At 44.9% G+C, this 21,632-nt stretch overlaps 1 protein-coding gene across 1 annotated transcript in view; it reads right to left on the bottom strand.

Annotated features, from left to right (window-relative positions):
• The window catches only part of kif17 (kinesin family member 17), an 87,119-nt gene that overhangs the window by 24,995 nt on the left and 40,492 nt on the right, over window positions 1-21,632 (bottom strand). The window contains exons 4-8 of the mRNA XM_085966828.1: window positions 16,336-16,525; window positions 5,061-5,513; window positions 4,225-4,331; window positions 3,159-3,303; window positions 123-229 (exon numbers count right to left, since the gene is read on the bottom strand). Coding sequence (XP_085822954.1) covers window positions 123-229; window positions 3,159-3,303; window positions 4,225-4,331; window positions 5,061-5,513; window positions 16,336-16,525 — 1,002 coding nt within the window. The remainder of the gene's footprint in view (window positions 1-122; window positions 230-3,158; window positions 3,304-4,224; window positions 4,332-5,060; window positions 5,514-16,335; window positions 16,526-21,632) is intronic.

Below are 21,632 nucleotides of genomic sequence, written 5' to 3'. Positions count from 1 at the left end.
TTTAAACTGGCTGTCATTGTATTCATGTTTAACCCTGAATTTTATCTTAACTCATAATACTATAAAAGGAGCCCAATGAAATGTGCGTGCATGTTTAGTGGCAGTATTATAATAATATTTACCGTGGCAATCTCTAGCTTCTGTTCTATTTCACTCACATCCGCTAGTTCAACACTATATGGCTCAGTTACCTCTAGAGCACAGGTGCCTTCTTGAAATTCAGGTGCATCTGAGGAGACAGAGATACGTTTGTGTTTTGTAATGGTGCCACAGTCATGTGTGTTGTTACTTTAAAAGAGAGTTAAGAACATTTATATTCCTCATCCAAAAAAAACGAGAGGTTCCTTCTTATGCCTCAGCCCGGCTGTACCTTAGGACCTTAACCAAACAAACCATCTCAACCCTTAAAAGCACACAGCACCAACATACGCACAGACATGATAACAAGCCCAATGTATTCTCCCTTGTATATTCTCCTGGTCAAACCCAAATCTTTGAGCATGCCAAAGTTTTGCATCCCCAGGTCATCCAGACCCTAGGTTACTTCAAGAAGTTGTGTGCTTCATTTCAATGTAACTTAAAAAATTTCAATTAAAAGGTTTCATTGGCCTGCTTACTCTTAACATTTTCCAGCAACATGGTCCAGTGTTTTCAGTATCTTCACAATTAATGATTTATTTAAATAAAAAATTAAAATTTGCTCTTTGATGCCCCCAGCAGCGAGTGCATCTTGGAAATTGTATTCCCTGCAGGTGCCAGTCCTTGCTGGGAGTGCTGGAACATAGAATGCCCCCTTTAGTTACAGTATTGCGTTTTCCCAATGGCTCTGTGGGTAAATGCACAGTTCATTGTGGTACTGAGCCTTATAGGCCAGGTAGGTTGCAGGGTCAATTCTCAGTCTGTGGTGTTGGAGGGTTTCAGCTGGGGCACCAGTTGGGTACTACAATTAGCCAGAGTGCTCTTGAGTTAAGAAGGTTAAAAGTTCAGCCAGGGCTCCCATTCCTGATTGGTATCCAGTCACCCCTGCTTTAATGTGTGAACAGCACGCACGGGCAAGATCAGACCATAGGCCAACAGCCTACTAGAACTTACTATGCAAGCTCACAAATAAAGAATTATCACTTGGACAAAGCACTGGGGAACTGGCCACAAATGTAATCTGGAGGAAGAACATGGACCATGATAATTTAAAGATGGCTCCATTGTAACACTCAAAGAGAAAATACAAAGCATCAGATTGGGGCAACTATTCCTGCTCTTTGTGAAGGAAAATGAAGCATATTATCTAGACTGGCACGTGCAGCACTGAGGGAATGCTGCATTGTCAGAGGTGCCATCTTTTAAATGTGAGTTAAACCAAGGCTCCATCTGCCTACTCAGGTGAACACTGAAGATCCCATGGCACTGTTTGAATATTATATGGCCATTGATTCACTTGCTGTTGTGGGACCTTAGTGTGCAAATTGCTACATAACAACAATGGCTTCAAAAATAATCCATTTGCTGTAAAGTGCTTTAGGGCGTCCTGAGGATGTGATAAGACGCAAGATAAACACAAGTTCTTTGAAAATGTGAGGTAAAGGGGTCTCTGGCGTATTCTAGCTAAGTTTGGCTGGTCGGACAAGTTAATCAAATTGTACTCCCAACTGCATGATGAAATAACAGGCAGATTAACTGCCAACAAATAAGCCTCTGGCCTATTCTCAATTCTGAATAGTGTAAAGCAAGTCTGTGTTTTAGCATCTAGCCTCTTTGGACTATCCTTTGTAGCCATGTTTGACAATGTGCCTACTAACCTAGATCCTGACGTTTACATCTGAGTTACAATAGCTCTTCAAGATTTCAAAAAACAAAGTCAGAGAAGATCTTGTCTGTGAACTACATTTTGCTGGTCAATGCCCTTTTTTTGCCCAGAGACAGCAAGACCTCCAGGTATATACCACTTTGCAGCCTCAGTGAAACAATACCGACTTATCAGCTTGATGAAAATCGAGATTTTGTACCAACCACCACCCTACCACCTGTACTGTAAAATAACAATTAATGGCACAGTTTAATTCAGTCCAGCATTTTGCACACCTCAGTAGCATTCTTTCCAATGACAATGATTGACCAAAAAGTATCACTTTGTATCAGAAAGGCTAACTCTGCTTTCAGAAGCAGGAAGTAATGCCAAAATTGAAGATCAAAGTTAACTGTGCAGTCATGATCACTTCTGCACAGCTGTGAAACATGGTAATTTATTGCAAGTATATCAAACCTCTCGACAGATTTCACAACTTGATGCCTTTGCATTGTCCTGAGAATCCACTAGCTAGATAGGATAGCAAGAAGCTAACCTTGAAAGTTCAACAATCAAAGACTGGTTGTGTGGTCAAAATTTCCAATGATATACAGGAAACTCTTTTTTATCCGGCACCGACGGGACCGGCGTGGTGCCGGTTTATCAAAAAGTCCGGATTACAGAGAGGTATAGTTAAAAGGTACGAGAGCTCCGTACACAGCAACAAATCCAGGCTTCCCTGTTGCTTAGCAATAGCTGCAGGAGCCCCCGATTACACAGCCAAGAATCAAGAAACGGCCACTAATATGAAGAAAAACTTAACTGAACCTACTCCTGAATTTTGCCGGTTAACCGAGATTTCCGGTTGTTTGGGTGCCAGTAAATCGAGAGTTTCCCGTACTGCCTAGAATTGTCTTTTATAGTCAAATAAAATAAGGCAAGCACGCACAGGGTGGCCAGCAAAAATATATCAAGGATACCCTGAGAGGCAATTTAGGGTGCTGCTACATTTCCATCCAGATCTGGGGAGACTTTATTTAAAAATAACATGTGTAATGATGCACAACCTGCAGAAGGAGCCTCAAAACATTTGAAAATAAGTGTCTACCTGATCTAGCAGAAAAAATAGGACAGAAAGAAAACCACAAATGAATCACCAAGCAGCAATCAAGCTATTGCGAATAGTGTGTGGCTCTGTATGTCGGTCACATGTTGGACTCACAAGCTATCTCAGAGCCCAATGCACTCAACTCCACATCCAATATCCCTAACTCTTGCAGCTATATTCAGCTATAACTAGGCAGCCACCACTGGGTAGTGGACACCTATAAAACCTACGTAAAGTAGATTTCAAACCCAATTCCAGGCAACATACCAGTGGCCTGATCAATAGCCTCAATGTGTGCCAGCTTCATTTCGTAAGAACTTCTTAGTTTTTCAATATCTTCTTGCAGCTTAACATTGGACTTTTGCTCTGCTTCATAATCTGCTTTGATCTTTGATAATCTCTGCTCGTATTCCTGAGGAAAAATACAAAATGAAACATTTGATGAAGAATGTCTCCTAAAATCTCAATGTACCAATTTAACATCGACATAAGCAGTAAAAATGGAAATACTTACATGACAATTGGGTGGCCTCTGGTGCAAGCCCCTGGGAGACATGAGACTGTCCATCTGGCTCCCATTCTACTAATACTGCTCGTCAGCTAGGGGGAGCCTAACTGTTCCTTTTGTTCCACCCCGTGTTAGTCAAGGGGAAACCTAACTCTGTTCATCTTGCTCTCAGTGGTAACTTGTCGCCTGTCAGCCATTCATGGATATTACTAATGGCAGTTGCAAATAAATCTCCACTTGGAATCTCCCTGCTCTCCCAGCTGCAGAGATGTGGGAATGTTATTAGCAAAGTAAAAAGAAACTTGGATGCAGCAGAAGGGAAGAGAACCATTTTCTCCAGTTTGCCAGGATTAAAATGCCTCGGTGCAGTACTTTTACTACACTGGTTAATGTTTTGCAGTTATTGACTCCACTAAAGTAGTGTACACAGTAATTAGACACAAACTAAATGTAGCAAATTTCAACCCACTGAACCCTCTGTGTAACTGAGACTGATACAGTGGTGTCACTACGCTTGAGTATATCCATACATTATATTCTAGATGGAAAAAACTGCACTTTTAATACCCTCTAATATTTCTTGTGTGATATTCTTATTTCATCACTTCAAGTTGCTCCCATCACAACCACTTTGTCAGACCTGTAACCCAGTCAGTTTAGGACCTTGTTATTTCCCTGGGATGAATACAAATGTCCTTTGTGCTTGGATACAATACATTAACAAGCAGTAGTATCACAGCCAGCAGTACCACTTAGCCCATGTCTCTAAACAGAGCAGGTTAAAACTGAGAATGTATTTCAGCTTTTGTTTTGATGTATACAAACCTGTCTCATATTTTCTTTTTCAATTTCTATTTCAGCATGGATATTGGTATTCTGAGGGGATTGAATGGTTGCTTGACTACTACTCATTTGCACTTTATTTAGAAAATCTGCAAAATAAAATAGCAAAGTTAGTTTAACTGATAAGGAGCATATAGGGCAATATATTTGTATTTTAGAAGGAACAAGAGAGAGAGGAAAGTTCATAGGAACAGTGACCATGGTAACATTAATAAAATAGAGAGACAAGGAAGACTGTTTTCAGCAAATATATCTGAAACCAAGACAAAACTGCAAAAGTCACTGACGTCAGTCAGTATCAATACAAGTCCTATTCATGATGCTGGTGAAACACATACAGTAATATGAGCTGATCAAACGTTCAGATCCCAGGCGTGATTAACACTCTGCTCTATTTATTAATATTGAAAACAATTAGGGACACTAATGTTTGCTCATTTATGCAATGGCTATGTTATAGGGTTCATTCAAGTAATAAACGACTGCATATTGACACAGTGGCAAACTTGATTTCTGAAGCAGTCATACCGTGATCACACAAACTGATCAGACCTCAAAATGTTGTTTCATCCGAAAAACGTGACAATACTGGATCACTTACCTGGTTAAGTAAGTACTTGGAAACGTTAGCAAACTTTGGTGATAGATATGAGCTTCCTGTTCGGGCAACCAACTATTGAAAGTGGCACGCATTCTACACTCAGTGGAAGAGCCTTCCGCTGGTTGATTAACAGGCAAGCTGGATTTTGGATTCCACCAGTTCATATCACTAATGAATAAAGGGTTTTCAATGAACGAGGGAAGAGAAAAATACTTACTAGGTAAATGATCATTCCCGAGCTGTCCAGCTAGGAGTGCCTTCAGCTGTTTAATCTCCTCCTGATATTCTCGGAGCAAAGCATCCTTTGGATCTTCATTAATTCTCGGCTTGTTTTTGATGTTCTTTGCCCTGTTGGCGTACCGTAAAGTGCTCAGACTTTCATCATAGTTATTGTCCGCAGGAGATAGACATGCCACCATCAGCGTTTTGGTGTTGCCTCCGAGGGAATCTTGTAACATTCGTGTCAGTTTGGAGTCACGGTAGGGAATGTGCTTTGATCTGCCATCCACCAGTGCCGAAATTACATTCCCAAGTGCTGATAGCGACAGGTTGATTTTAGTGGCCTCTTTTAGTCGATCTCCAGTTGCTCCAGTTTTTGCCTGTCTCTCACTACCTGCCAAATCCACCAGGTTTAACTTTCCGACACGGATGCGGTCTTTCCCGTTATCATCTGCAAGACAGATAAGGACATTTAATTCCCCCCCCACTTATTCTCTTTCATCAAGATGTCTGTTTGCCTTCTGTCATTTCCTAATTGAGAAGGAAAGCTGCCTCGTAATCTCTACCAATTATATCAATGGTGTGGGTATCGCTGGCATGGCCAGAATTAATTGTCCATCCCTAGTTGGCCTGAGATACAACTGAGGGGCTTGCCAGGCCACTTCAGAGGGCTGTTAACAGTCAAACACATTGGTCACTGGAGTCACATATAGGCCAGACCTGGGTAAGGACAGCAGGTTTACTTCCCTAAAGGACATCGTGAACCAGTTGGAATTTTACGACAGTCTGACACATGGTCATGTTCTGATACCAGCTCTTTTTTTTCAGATTTTTTAAAAATTGAATTCAAATTCTCAAACAGCCATGGTTGGGGGCATTAAAAAACAATTGCGTTTTTTCATTTTCTTTGAACACTTTTTTTTAATTAGTTATAGAAATATTGAAAATGGGAAAAAGGCTGTTTGACTGGGTGGGGCCGTTGGAGGTGGGAGGTCTTGTGATGAAACCTCCATGAATACACCCAACCACAGTTGGCAACCTTGTGCCATGGTGGGATTTGAACTCACGTTCTTTGGATTTCTAGCATGGTAACATAATCACTACGTTACTGTACCTGCAGAATTCATCAATTTGAAGGGTTTCAGTGTTGCAAAATGCAATACTTTTCATTTCAGGTACTCAGTCAGTATCAAACACTCCCAGGGCAGGTATAGCCTGCTTAAACACAGAGTAAGGATCCCTCTCATCTGCCCCAAACTCCAAAAAGAATCCCCTGCTGCAACTATATGATATTTTTCCATTTGTCACCCCAGTCATCCTGTGACCTCTCAACAATATTGCTATTTTAGTGCCAAATTAAGAGCAGTTCTGTGTTGTGGGGCCATGTCCACTAGAAATTGGATTGAGACTGCTCAAACACAATTTCACAGAACCACAGAAACCCCACAGTGCAGATAGAGGCCATTTTAGCCCATCGAGCCTGCACCGACACATATCCCACCTGATCCCCGTAACCCCTACACCAACACATATCCCACCCTATCCCCGTAACCCCACGTATTTAATCCCCCTAACAATAAGGGTCAATTTATCATAGCCAATCAACCTAACTCGCACATCTTTGGACTGTGGGAGGAAACCGGAGCACCCGGAGGAAACCCACGCAAACACGGGGAGAATGTGCAAACTCCACACAGACAGTCACCCGAGGCCGGATTCGAACCCGGGTCCCTGGCGCTGTGAGGCAACAGTGCTAACCACTATGCCACCGTGCTGCCCATTACAGGACCATTACTTTCAGCAGACACAGGAGACTTTCATCCAACCAGCTTGGGCTGGAATCAAATCCAAATCCCAGAAGTGAAAGGCTAGTCAGTGTCTAACCCACCACATAACCCAGTCCCTTCCAATGCTGGTTTTGAATCAGGCATCAGGAGTTATGCAACATCATTCTGGTTCACGTGGCCTCCAATTTGCCGTTTGTGAGAAGTGTCTCGCCTCCTATACTAAGTGGCTTTACTGGCATCATAATGTCACCAAGGAGAAATCTACATGCTACCACTCCCTAGCAAAGTATGTTACTTCACCAATCTGTTACACCAGCAGATATTTATAAAAGATATTTTAAACTGCGTATGAGAGGGGATAGTTACAACTCAGCCCTCCTTAAATCAGAGATTTGGTTGGAATCAATTCTTGAGCCAATTTATGTTTTAGAGTCATCGCATAAAGTGTCGCAGGTTACAGTGGGTAACATAGTCAATGGAAACCAGTTTAACAATTAAGCCCACGAATTAAAATGATAAACCTGTTGGTAAGCAAAACAGCAAACCGAGAACTGTCCCTCAACAACTGAACCCAGTGCACAGAAAAGATACTGGGAGCTATTAAAGATTAAAGTGTATTGTACATATGGGGGGAGAAATTCGGTTGCTGGGCACTAACGGGGCGCAAAGTAACTAGCGCCTGGGCGCGGCGCCGCCAACGCCTCCCGCGAAATTCAGCAGGAGGTTAGCGATGGCGGTAACCGTTAGCCCCCTGCGGCGCTGCGCCGCCGGCGATGACGTCATCGCTGAGCGCAGCGCCCCAGCCGCGATCTTTGGTAGCGCCCCCCTGACTTACCACCGGACGCTATGTCTGATGGGGTCAGGGGGGGCCTACTTGTGGCTGGGACGGCACTAATTAAAGGCGAGGTGCCGGGAGGCCACTTTTGTTGCTGGCCGCCTGCCAGCACCTGCCTCCGTTGCCGTCCCTGGCCTCCTGAGCATCCCCCCCCCGCAGAGTGCTGGCTGCGCTCCATGAGCCCAGCAATTCTCGAGTGCCGGGCTCTTTTGCCGTCACTCCAATCCCGGTGGCCCAGCTAGGCCCCGGGTTGTGCTGCATAAGACCCCTCTCCTTTAAGAAGGGGAGGAAGGCCTGCAATATCGCGGTGTGACGTGCCGCAGCGCGTTACACCGCGATATTCCCTTGCAGCGCCCCAAGAGGAAGGCTAGGTGCTTCCAGTAGCGCCCCGCTTCCCTCTTGGGGCGCTACCGATGAATTTCGGCTGTGGGGGACGCTAAAAGAAGCGCCCCAGCAAAGTTAGTGCCCCAAATGGAGCGCGACTCAATTTTTCCCCCATGTAATCTTAACTAAGGGCACAAACCCAAACAACCCTAGTTTTGATTGATAAGAAAATAAAGGGCAGGCTGGGCTGGAACTTAAGTGACAATATTTGGTATTATAGCACTAGGAACATAGAGAGAGAAAAAAACATTCTACCAGTAACTATCTCCACCCAAACACCAAAACAATATATTTACTGAATCTATCACAAACACAGATAGCATACCATATGTAAGATGTTGCATGGAAAATATAAATAACTTAGTTTAAAGTTTTTTTATTTAATCTATGTTTATACAACTCTTAAGTAACCAGGTTAATTTTATTGGATGTTCACTTTCTTTCAATTGCAGCGGCGCTAGGCTGCCCTGTTTATTTTTCAAATTGTCCATCCTTCACATTCACTTACTTTAACCTCTTGAGAACTGCATTTCAGCACCAAATTCAAAAACAAGCAAGACTTTAAAATATCTTTTGTTCATTCCCATAATACCATGAAGGTGTTATTATGTTCATAAATAAATAGACGTTTTCATTATGAACAGCTAGCTTGAGCTAGTCATTATTCAGCCATGTGGACTAGTGTACAGGCATCCATCTTGACTACTGCATCGTGGGTAGCCCCCTACTAAACATACAGCTCCACCTAGTGTACCATTCTAGAATGACATGTTACTGATCATTACATCCCCCTTCCTTTGAGGTTAAACAAAATCAATATCAATCAACTTTCAAGAAAAATGATAAAGATGATATCAGTAACACTTTTGTTAGTGCTCTATAAACCTTCGAATGAACTTGGTTTTTTTTACATAACGACATAAACATTTTCACAACAGTCAACACATTTTCAAAGCTTTACTTTATGAACTCTAAGCTTTTCATTCTTTTATTATAGTTTTCTTTGCACTCAGGTTAAGTCCATCAGGCCTTTTTACTTCACGTGTGGATCTTCTCAGCACAGGTAAGTCTGATGTGTTTGCATGAGAGCCTGTATGTGTGTTTGTGTTAGATTGTTCTGGTGACAAGGTTCAGTTGCGGCATTGTCATCGATTTGCTCTTGGATAGTTTCTTGTGTTTTCAGGAGGGAACGGCGGTTCCTCCCGAGAATCTATCCTTCCTCAGTTCTAACAAACAGTGTATGACCTTGGTCCTACTTCCTCAAGAACTGTAGCTTTCCTGTTCCATGCATCTGGATCCTCAATCCTGACAACATCATCCCTTGTCAATGGTTTCAGAGTTTTGGATGACTTGTCATAGTGTGATTTCTGTTTCAGCTTTAACAGTTGAAGTCTCTGTCTCAGTTCCTTACTCTGCTTTTCTTTTGCACAGCAGGGTAGCATTGTGCGCAACTTGCGACCCATTAGGAGTTCAGCAGGTGAGGAACCACAGTCTAAAGGGGAGGCTCGGTAGCTCAGCAGGGCGGGATAAGGATCAGACTTGCTTTCTGTTGCTTTCTTCAGTAGCTGTTTGAGAACTTGAACACCTTTCTCTGCCTTACCATTCGACTGAGCATACAGAGGACTTGATGTGATGTGTTGAAAGTCATAATGTGCTGCAAACTGTTGCCACTCCTTACAGTTGAAGCACAGACCATTGTCGCTAACAGCAATCCTGGGAATTCCATGTCTGGCGAAGATGGATTTAACATGCATTATGACACTGCTTGCTGATGTGCTCGAGAGCAGCGCCATCTCAGGATGGTTAGAATAGTAGTCAATCACTATTAGATAGTCTTTACCATTCAAATGAAAGAGGTCCATACCAACCTTTTGCCATGGTGCTGTTGGTAAGTCAGCTACTATTATTGGTTCCTTTGCTTGTTTGTTTTGGTGTTGAGGATGAGGAACACCTTGTAAATTTGGAACAGGTGCTCACCAGATTGAAAGAATATGGACTTCGAGTTAATCACCAGAAATGTGAGTTCTTTCAGAAGCAAATCTCGTACTGTGGTCATGTCATTGACCAGGAGGGGCTTCACAAGTCACCTGACAAGATCGAAACTGTTGTGAAGGCTCCCGCTCCGGAAAATGTATCCCAGTTGAGGTCGTTCCTAGGGTTGATTAACTATTACCATAAGTTTCTGCCAAATTTATCCACGGTGCTACACCCGCTGAACGCTCTTTTGCAGAAGGGAGTGCCATGGAAGTGGAGCGAGGACTGTAAGCGGGCCTTTCACAAAAGCAAGGCATTGATCACCTCTAAGGAAGTGTTGGCTCACTTTAACCCAACGCTGCCTATTCGTTTAGCTTGTGATGCTTCTCCATATGGTATTGGGGCAGTGCTCTCACATAAGTTGCCAAATGGCTTGGAAAGACCAGTCGCATTCGCATCCAGATCATTGACCTCCGCTGAGCACAACTATGCTCAGATAGATAGGGAGGCTCTCAGCCTTGTGTGGGGAGTAAAAAAATTTAATCATTACCTGCAAGGGCAAAAGTTTACGCTGCTGACAGACCACCAGCCGTTGGTTTCCATTTTTAACCCTAAGAAGGGTGTTTCGGTGATGACAGCGCAGAGGCTCCAGAGATGGTCCCTTTTCCTAGGGGCACATCAATATCAGATCGAATTCAAAGGTACAAAGCAACATGGTAATGCTGATGGGCTGTCGCGCCTGCCACTACCTACAGCGGAAGAAGCACCGACAGTTGACCCTGTTGAGTTATTTCACTCGACCATCATCAAATGTTTACCAGTCACCAATGCAAGTATTGAGAGAGAAACCAGGAACGACCCGACACTGTCTCGGGTCTACGAATTGACAGTGAAGGGATGGCCAGCTCATGGCTTTGTCAAGGGAAGATCATGTCTGACTAATTTGATTGAATTTTTTGAGGGGGTGACTAGGTGTGTGGATGAGGGTAACGCAGTGGATGTGGTATACATGGATTTCAGTAAGGCCTTCGATAAAGTCCCGCACAGGAGACTGGTCAAGAAGGTAATAGCCCATGGAATCCAGGGTGCCTTGGCACATTGGATACAAAACTGGCTTAGTGGCAGAAGGCAGAGGGTGATGGTCGAAGGTTGTTTTTGTGACTGGAAGCCTGTGGCCAGTGGGGTACCACAGGGATCGGTGCTGGGTCCCTTGCTGTTTGTGGTCTACATTAATGACTTGGATATGAATGTAAAAGGTATGATCAGTAAGTTCGTGGATGATACAAAAATTGGTAGGGTGGTAAATAGCGAGGAGGGTAGCCTCAGTCTGCAGGACGATATAGATGGGTTGGTCAGATGGGCGGAACAGTGGCAAATGGAATTTAACCCGGAAAAGTGCGAGGTGATGCACTTTGGGGGGACTAACAAGGCAAGGGAATACACAATGAATGGAAAGACCCTAGGCAAGATGGAGGGTCAGAGGGATCTGGGTGTGCAAGTACACAGATCCCTGAAGGCGGCAGAACAGGTGGATAAGGTGGTAAAAAAGGCATATGGGATACTTGCCTTCATTAGCCGAGGCATTGAATATAAGAGCAAGGAGGTTATGATGGAGCTGTATAAAACACTGGTTAGGCCACAGCTGGAATACTGTGTGCAGTTCTGGTCGCCACACTACAGGAAGGATGTGATCGCGTTAGAGAGGGTGCAGAGGAGGTTCACCAGGATGTTACCAGGGCTGGAGCGCTTCAGCTATGAAGAGAGACTGGGCAGATTGGGTTTGTTTTCCTTGGAGCAGAGGAGGCTGAGGGGGGACATGATTGAGGTGTACAAAATTATGAGGGGCATAGATAGGATGGATGCTGAGGAGCTTTTTCCCTTAGTAGAGGGGTCAATAACTAGGGGGCATAGATTCAAGGTAAAGGGCGGGAGGTTTAGAGGGGATTTGAGAAAGAACTTTTTCACCCAGAGGGTGGTTGGAGTCTGGAACTCACTGCCTGAAAGGGTTGTGGAGGCAGGAACCCTCACAACATTTAAGAAGCATTTGGATGAGCACTTGAAATGCCATAGCATACAAGGCTACGGACCAAATGCTGGAATATGGGATTAGATTAGACAGGGCTTGATGGCCGGCACGGACACGATGGGCCGAAGGGCCTCTATCCGTGCTGTATTACTCTATGACTCTATGGTGAACCACTGTTACCGGCATTCTCAGCCAGACGAGAACAGCTGTCCGTCTGTCAAGGAACATTGATGTATGGGACAAGGGTGATTATTCCTCCTAAATTAAGGGAGAGAGTTCTAAAGGAACTGCATGAAGGTCATCTGGGGGGAGTCAAGATGAAAAGCCTTGCTAGGGCTTATGTGTGGTGGCCAGGTATCGACCAACAAATAGAGGATCTGACTAAAAGCTGCTCAGGGTGCCAAAAAGTTCAAAATGCACCTCCAATTGCACCGCTGCATCCATGGGAATGGCCTTCAACCCCATGGCAACGTGTACATATTGACTTCACAGGTCCATTCATGGACTCCATGTTTTTAATTGCGGTAGACGCACATTCTAAATGGCCAGAAGTGATTAAGATGGCGACCACTACCTCGGAAAAGACGATCGCAGTTCTAAGAATGATATTCGCAAGAAATGGATTGCCAGAACAAATATGTTCAGACAACGGACCGCAGTTCGTGTCAGATGAATTCCAGAAATTCATGAAGAAGAATGGGGTGAAACATTATACCTCTGCCCCATATCATCCGGCTACAAATGGGTTGGCCGAGAGATTTGTACAAACGTTCAAAAAGGCGATAAAGGCCATGAGCGAAGACCAGATTCCACTACAACACAAGGTGGACAATTTTCTAATGGCATATCGAAACGCCACTCATGCAGTGACAAATCAAAGCCCTGCCATGATGTTCTATAACAGGAGGTTGCGGTCCAGGTTGGACTTGTTAAAACCAAATGTGCGGAGGGAAGTTGAAAACAAACAGTTCCAGCATATAAATAACAAGACCACTCGGAGTTTCGAAATAGGACAACCAGTGTTAGCCCGGGACTATAAGAATGAGAAATGGCAATCTGGAACAATTCGTGCCAGACAAGGACCCCTGATGTACACGGTAGATATTGGTGAAAACGTAATACGACGTCATGCTGACCAACTTGTAGAATCAAGAACAAGGGTCAAACCCATGACTACGACAGAGACACCAGTGGAAGAAGTTAGTGAACCTGAAGCATCTACCTCAGACGCCAATGTATCTGATGATGTCCAATCCATAAGAGATCAACTAGATGAGTCACCCCAGCAACGAGAATCAGAGACCCCTGAAAGGCGTTATCCAACTCGGATCAGGAGGCCTCCTCAGAGACTGAATCTTTGAACAGTTTTGCATGAAGTTGTATATATATGTTATCCATGTTATGTTTAAATTGGGATGTACACTGTTAAGCTAAAAAGGGAGGAATTGTGGTGTATGTAACCTGTACCACCTTAAGAGACTACCTTAAGAGATGGACTACTTTCTCTTGGCTACTGTATATTGTAGTACCGGTGGTGACCACACTGGTATATAAACTCTGTGTAGTAATTTGCTAAGCAGTTCAGCCCTGACCTTCGATTAGTAAAGACCTGTTTAAGTTATTCTTGTTGTCTGTGTCCAGTGATTTAGAATAAGCATATCTGGGACACTCAGACTCAACAAAAGTGACTTCCTGGACGCCAAACTGACACTTGGCTTTGTTGAGCTTCAGTCCATTCCGGCGTATGCTCTGTAGCACTTTAGTCAGTCTCTCATTGTGTTCTTTCAGTGTGGAGCCCCAGATGATGATGTCATCAACATAGACCCGAACTCCTTCCAGACCTTCAATTATGTGTTCCATCGCTCTATGAAAGATTTCAGATGCAGATATTATCCCGAAAGGCATTCTGAGGAAACAATACCTGCCAATGGTGTGTTGAAGGTACAGTATTTGGTGCTTTCTTCATCCAGTTTTAGTTGCCAAAATCCTTGTGAGGCATCGAGCTTTGTGAAGTATCTGGCACCTGACATTTCACTGGTGATTTCTTCTCGCTTGGGAATCTGGTAGTGTTCACGTTTTATGTTTGCATTTAAGTCCTTTGGATCCATGCATACTCTTAGATCATTGTTCTTTTTCTTTATACATACCATGGAGTTAACCCAGTCTGTTGGCTCTTCGGCTTTCCTGATGACTCCTAGTGTGGTCATTCTGTCCAGTTCTTTCTTGAGCCGGTCACGCAGGGGTGCTGGAACTCACCGTGGAGCATGTACCACTGGCTGAGCATCCTCCTTTAGCTGGATCTTGTAAGTGAATGGTAGAACTCCAAATCCTTTGAACACATCCTGGAAATTACTCACTACAGAATCCACTGATTCATCTGGTCTGCTTATGCCACAGTTTATACGGTAGACTCTCTGGACCAGTTCTAAGTCCTCACAAGCTTTGTCACCTAGTAGTGAATCAAGTCCTTCAGCCACAACAGAAAACATGAGATGATGCACTTTGTCTTTGATTGTCACTTTAAGTCTGCATACACCTAAGCTATCTATTTTCTGTCCATTATAGTTCTTCAGTAGTACTGGCTTTTTCTGTATTTTGGGCTTTTCTTTCATATTTTTAATGTCACTCATACTGATTAAGTTTGCTTTTGCCCCAGTGTCTAGTTTCAATGTAACTAATGCTCCATTTACCTGCAGTGGCATCATCCATTTGTCCTCTTTTACTGCATTAACTTTATGTTCAGCATTGTCCATTCCTGAGGGCTGCACATTTTCTGTATCCTTTTTGATATTGTCACATGACACCATTCCTACAAAAAATGTCTCACTTAAATCAGTGTCCTCAATCACATTGACTTGTTGCCCTTTCTTTGTTTTTACTTTTGAAAAGCATTGTTTGGCAAAGTGATTCTTTCCATTACATTTTGTGCACATTTTCCCAAACGCTGGGCATTGTCTTGACTGGTGCTGGTAACCACAGCGTTTACAATTAAAAATTCCATCCTCCGATTGCTTTGCATTTCTGTTCTGCCCACGTTTCTTCCCCTTGTAGGACACAGCACCGACAGCAGCACTATCACTTACTACGGTCGCATTATTATTAATTTCACTGAAAGTCTTTGCGTGCTGTTGAGCTAGCTCACTGGCATGGCATATTTTCACAGCTTTCTCCAATGTTAGTTCAGTTTCTCTCAACAAACGTTCCCTGACCTTTTTATCATGAATACCAAACACAATCTGGTCACGAATCATGGATGATTTCAGTTCAGAGAAATTACATGTCTGTGCTTTCAGTTTCAGATCGGTCACAAAGCTATCAAAAGCCTCATTTTGCTGCTGTGTCCGTGAACGGAACACGTACCTCTCATAGGTCTTGTTCTTTTTGGGAGAACAATGTGTATCAAACTTCTTTAGCACATCGTCCATTTTTTCTCTGTCCTCCTCTTGATCAAATACAAATGTATTAAATACCTCTATCACCTGCGGGCCTGCAACCGTGAGCAGTAATGCTATTTTCCTTGCGTCTGGCTTCGTACCAAACCCGATGGCAGCAATGTAGAGTTCGAATTGTTGTTTGAATGTCCGCCAATTGCAGTCGACATTCCCCGTGAGTTTCAAACCCTCCGGTGGCTTCAAATTCTCCATGTCGCGTTTTGCAATATTCAGCAGATATTACCACTTCTGGTACCATGTTATGTTCATAAATAAATAGACATTTTCATTATGAACAGCTAGCTTGAGCTAGTCATTTATTCAGCCATGTGGACTAGTGCACAGGCATCCATCTTGACTACTGCATCGTGGGTAGCCCCCTACTAAACATACAGCTCCACCTAGTGTACCATTCTAGAATGACATGTTACTGATCATTACAGTAAGTGCTTGTTTTGATGATGTGCATTTCTTGATCCTACTTCACACAGGAGACAGAGATGGTGGAAAGAATCAGAGCAAGAGGAGAGCAAGAGACACTTCTGTAAAAAAAGGATGACAACAGCTGAGAAAGTGAGAGACAAAGATCAGAAAGACAAAGGACAAAGGATAAATAGGAAAACACAGGCACTAAGAGAAAAGGACAGGACATCGGAAAAAAGATTTAATTTACAAGAAAGGGAGAAATGCTATTTATTGTCATTTATAATTTAACTTTGGGAGAAGAAATTCTGAGGATTGTAACATATGAATCTTACAAAAATTATATTTCAGAAATAATCCATTGCAAATAAAATATTAATATTCAGTCTGTCTGTGATATTTACATAACTGACCTATTGAGAACATCTCCAAGTGAATGGTGAATATAGAATGTGAGCGTGATGAATCTTTGTTCATGAGGGTGTATCCCACAGCTCGATTGCCCCAGCCAATATCCATGATTTTCTCACACTCTGAGACACTGTGCACAGTGTGCATGGAGAGGTCCTTCACGTAAATGCCCTTCTCTGGATGCTCCTTGAGCTACAATCAGAGGCACGAGACAAACAAGTTAGAAACTGGAAATCATCTGCCTAGGATTCAGCTACAAAACCCCTTCATTGCAGAGATTAGTTACAGTGTCAAAGGATTAAAGTTTTCTTTTTACTTTTTATTCTGCAACAACGCTAAGAACTCCATTTTTATCTTTCATTTTTCTCCCTTCCTCTGCTGAAGATGCCAACTCTCGCTGTGGTATAAAGAAAGAACTTGCATTATAGCGCTTTTCTCAACTTCAGAACATTCCAAAGCGTTTCTCAGCAAATTAATGACTTTCGAAGTGTAGTCACTGTTGTAATGTAGAGAAACGCAGCAGTTAATTTACATGCAGCAAGGTCCCACAAACAGCAAGAAAATAAATGACCACATAATCTGCTTTTCTTTTAAGTGATGTTGGTTGAGGGAGAATTGTTGGCCAGGATACTGGGAGAACTCCCCTGCTCTTCTTTCAATAGTGCCATGGCGCAAATGGCATCTGCAAAACGGCACCACTAACAATGCAGCACTCCCTCGGTACTGCACTGAAATGTCAGCTTAGATTATGTGCTCAAGTCTGTGGAGGTTCCATAGGTGCAGACATCCCTCCAGTACTTCACCCAAATGATCGTTCTTTATGTGTGAGACTCGGCAGCGAGTGTTGGCAGGCTATTCCACTGTTGGGCAACCTCTCCATTGAGCACAAACCTGTCTTCACCTGACATGCACATGTACTTACTTTCCAGCAGGGGTCACTGGATAATAATCCGCAGTAGGAACCCGGACTTACTACTTCCTCTTTCTAAAACCAAGGGCGGTGAGTCCAGATTGATTAATTTAAAATGTGCACAGATATAGGCCTAGAAATTCAGTGCCCTTAGCACCGATTTTGCGGCGCTAGAGGGCCTAGCGCTGCAATTGGCGCCGGTTCCTAAATTGCCTGGGGCCCTTCCGCGGCGGTAGACCGGTAGCGCTGCGCCGGCACCGATGACGTCATCGGTGTGCGCAGCGTCCCGGTTGCCGTGGTAACCCGGCCCCAAGCCGAAATTCAGTTGCGGCCGCCTCGCCAGTGGCAGCCGCAACTAAGACTCCGGCAAACGAGTGCTGCCGGAGTCTGCGCCGGCGCTTTAAGGAGGCGCGGCGGCCGGCCGCTTTCCCGCCGGCCGCCTGCCCGCAGCTCCCTCCCCGGACTTCTCCCCCCCCCCCCGCCGGAACAGATGCAAGCCCGGCACTTGTCCGAGGTGCCGGGCTCATTTTTGAGCAGATTTGCGCGGGCCGCGGCCGGGTGCAGGCAGCTCCTCCTTAACGGGAGGAGGAGGCCTGCACGTCCCCAGCCTGCCGCACCGCATCGGGTGCCGCAGCGCCGGAATTGTGGCGCGAAACGGCAGTTAGCGCCCTTTTCCAGGCGCTAAGACCCTTCAGTAGCGCCGGCAGCCGTTTGGGCGCGGCGCCACTGAATTTTTGGCGCGCGCAGGGGACTTAGCGCCGGCACTAATTTCCGGCGCTAAAGCCCTGGCTAAGCCAAAACCCAATTTCTAGGCCACAGAGTCAAGAAAAAAATGTACTGACAAAAAAAAAAGTTTATAAAATTGGAATATTAGCAAGAGCTCTTGTGAGTGGCATGTAGCACAAATAATAAGGCCTATTCTCACTAAATAGCAGGGATGAAATGACTGGGAATTGTGGAAATCTGAAAAAGAAATGCTGGAAATCAAGCCTGGTCATCAGCACATGAAAACGAAAGGTAAACATTTTGGGGGCAACTGAATGATAAAGGATCTCATCTCAAAAGTTAACCTATCCTTCTCTTTGAGATGCAGTGTATTTCCTGAATATTCTGTTTTTTAAATCTCAATAAATATTTCAAAGTTTTAGGGGGTTAAATTGGATAACCCCTGAAAATGGGCGTGGGGATCAAGGTGCGCAATTAACCTGTGCCCATTCATTGCGTTAATTCATGCTGCCTGCTGCTTTACATGATTGATGCTTGCAGCCAGCGCTACCCGTGCTGTTCACTGGCTGCACACATTAGCAGGGGGCCTGATATCACAAGTGGCTAACGCTACTTAAAGGCAGCCTGCACCTTTTAAAGGGGAGATGCAGTGTGGCTGGAAGAAGTGGTGGGAGTCGTTTAAAAACTGAATCTGTGCTGTGATACTTTGAGGAATGGCTGAACATGCGAGAGAGTGAGCACCAAGGTTTTCTGACAATGCACTGGAGGTCTTGGTGCAAGACGTGGAGAGAAGGAGCGACGTCTTGTATCCACAGCGGGGTAGGAGGCCCTCCAGACATATGCTCAGGAGTCAGTGGGAAGAATTAGCAATGGGGGTCAATCCAAGGCGTATTGCTCCAAGAACATGGATGCAGTGCAGGAAGAAGTTTAATGTTCTGACACGAGTTGTTAAGATAAGCGAGTTCAATCTTCAAATGCCACATCCTACCCACTACACCACTAACCTTATCTACTGCTCAATTCACTACACCCCCATCACCCACCAACCAACAATCTCTATCAATCAGTACTCAACCCTCCAATTCATATGCTTTACCTCACCCTCTTAGCACTGTTGAAAGCCTCACACCCGCAACTCACAGCTCGCACACACTGGCAGCTATTCAATCATGTCAGCCACATCACCCAAACATATTGCAGGACGCTCACTGATACACTTCCCTCTTTCGTGCAGGAGTAGGTGGCGCATAACAGCAGGCAGCAGCAAAGGACCGGAGGAGGACAGGCGCGCCTGCACGTTTTAACCCCCATGGAAGAGACAGTGCTGGTCATTATGGGAAGGGGCATTGCTGAGACCGTGGCCACTGGCAGGGTTGGAGGTATCGATAATGAGCGTATATGCCTATCTAATCCTCCCTTCTTTCCACTTCTCCTTCATCATACAATCTCTTCTGGCTCACAAACTGCAGATGGTGTAAACACGCACTTCTTACTTTCTCCTCTCCCCTCATCACAACCCAATCCTTGTCACTTTCCATTTCAAATACCAAAGAACTGGAAACTTCCCAGTCAGAGGAAGAAGATAGTGAAGATGAAGACACACTGTCACTCGATCTTACACTCGTAGCCACCAGCTCAGAGACTGACACTGCATGTATTTTAGAGGCTAGAACGGCCTTGAAGTTCAGCCATGATCTTACTGAATGGTGGAGCAGGCTCAAAGGGCCATATGGCCTACTCCTGCTCCTAATTCTTATGTTCTTATGATAGAGGAGCGATCTGCATGTGGTGAGACATCAGGCACAAGTGCGGAGGAGCCAGGCTGGGGGGAAAGGATAGCACAGGTGCCAGCTCGCCAGAGGACAAGGTTGCACACTATTCTGCTGCTGAGGAGTCAGATGAGGACTTTGATAGGCCAGGCTGCAGAAGAAAGCTAATGGATGTACACAACCAAATGTTTGGTGCACTGGAAAACCTGCCAGAAAGCCTGCTCACAACGTCAAGGAGCATGGAGGAGTCCAGCTCCAAATTAGGACTGGGCTTGGAGCCTATCCTTTCCAACATGGAATGGGTGGGCATCACCATTAGTACACCTGTGGAACTCACCATGATGCAGCGTCTGATGGCCAATGTCACAGCTTCCATTTCAGCATAAACAGCTTCCATCAAATGTCTGAGTGCTGCAGTGGAAACTCAGACTGCTGCCTTGCAAGCTCAGGCTCCTGCCATCATGGCTTTGGATACCCCTGTTGAAAGGGGCTTCCAGGGTGTCACAACAGTCCATCAATCTGTTCTCCAACAGATCAGCAGGACTGCTGAGGCAACACCCCGGGAGATTGGCAGTGGCTCCATGGAACAGGAACCTGATGTCCTCTCTCAGGATGACAGCATTCCCGCTCCCACCCCTACCACTTTGCCAGTGCCCTTGCTGTTGCTTGTCAGCCAGCCAGCCCAGGCCAAGATGGTGCAGTCTGAAGCCAGGCCCTCTAGACCCAGAGCTGCTCGAGGTCATCCTTCAAGGCCATTTTCAGTCTCCTCAATTAAAGGTAAGCTGCTTTCCACCTCCCATGCTGCAGCCACTAGAGAAGCACCTCACAGGAGTACTAGAATAGGCAAAGGCACATGGAAGACAGGCACTAAGGGAATGCACTTTGTATGCATTGTTTAATGAGTGAATTGGATTTGAATGTACATTTTCTGGTAGTTTTTATTTTTGTGTTGTCGGAAAGAGGACAATGTGATGATCAATGATAGAGGAAAGGTAAGGAGTGTTGGTGAATGGGGAGGTGTGGTTGAGGTGACTGATATCATTCATGAACAATCTGATCACGTAGAGCCCGGGCAAAAAGGGGCTGCCTACGTTGTAGCCTCCGTTGCTCTTCCTGTGCTTGCACTTCCTCCTCCTCGAGCTCCTGCTCCTCAGCTTCTCGCATGATAGGTGGGGGAAAGGACTGTTCCCTCATAGTGACCAGGTTGTGCAGCATGCAGCATACTACCACAATCTCGATACCTGCTTAACTGAGTACTGCAGAGTTCCTCAGAGCAGTCCAGGCAGCAGAAGCATTGCTTAAGGACGCCAACGGTGTGCTCTACAACGTTCCTTGTAGCAGCATGGCTCTCCTTATAGACCTGCTGTGCACGTGTGCGTGGGTTCCTGACAGAAGTCATGAGGGGATAACCCTTGTTGCCCAGTAGCCAGCCTTTGACTTGCTGTGTTGGTTCAAATACAGGTGGAACAGAGGACTGCAGCACAATGAAGGAATCATGACTGCTGCCCGGATAACGGGCATTCACCTGCAAGATGCACTGCCTATGGTCGCACACCAGCTGCACATTGAGGAGTGGAAATGAAAACGGCTGAGTTCAGATGAGAAGCACATAAGGCAATGTGCATGCAGTCAATGGCACCCTGCACCACGAGGAAGCCTGCAATCTATGCAAATCCTCGAACTCGCTCCTCCTGCTTGTCTCTGGCAAAAGGGAATGAAATGAATGTGTTTCTCCTTGTATAGAGAGCCTCAGTGGCCTCCGTTATACAGCAGTGCACTGCAAATTGTGAGATGTTGCTTATACCTCCAGTAGCAGCCTGAAAGGAGCCAGGCGCATAAACGTTAAGAGCCACAGTCATCTTGACCGCCACGGGCAATGCTGTCCCTGCCCTGC

Source organism: Somniosus microcephalus, chromosome 25 (assembly GCF_052327205.1).
Source record: "Somniosus microcephalus isolate GS21.2 chromosome 25, FLI_Smic_1.0, whole genome shotgun sequence".
Taxonomy (NCBI): domain Eukaryota; kingdom Metazoa; phylum Chordata; class Chondrichthyes; order Squaliformes; family Somniosidae; genus Somniosus; species Somniosus microcephalus.
The sequence above is the reverse complement of the archived record's forward strand: the minus strand, read 5'-3'. Positions and strand labels throughout refer to the sequence as shown.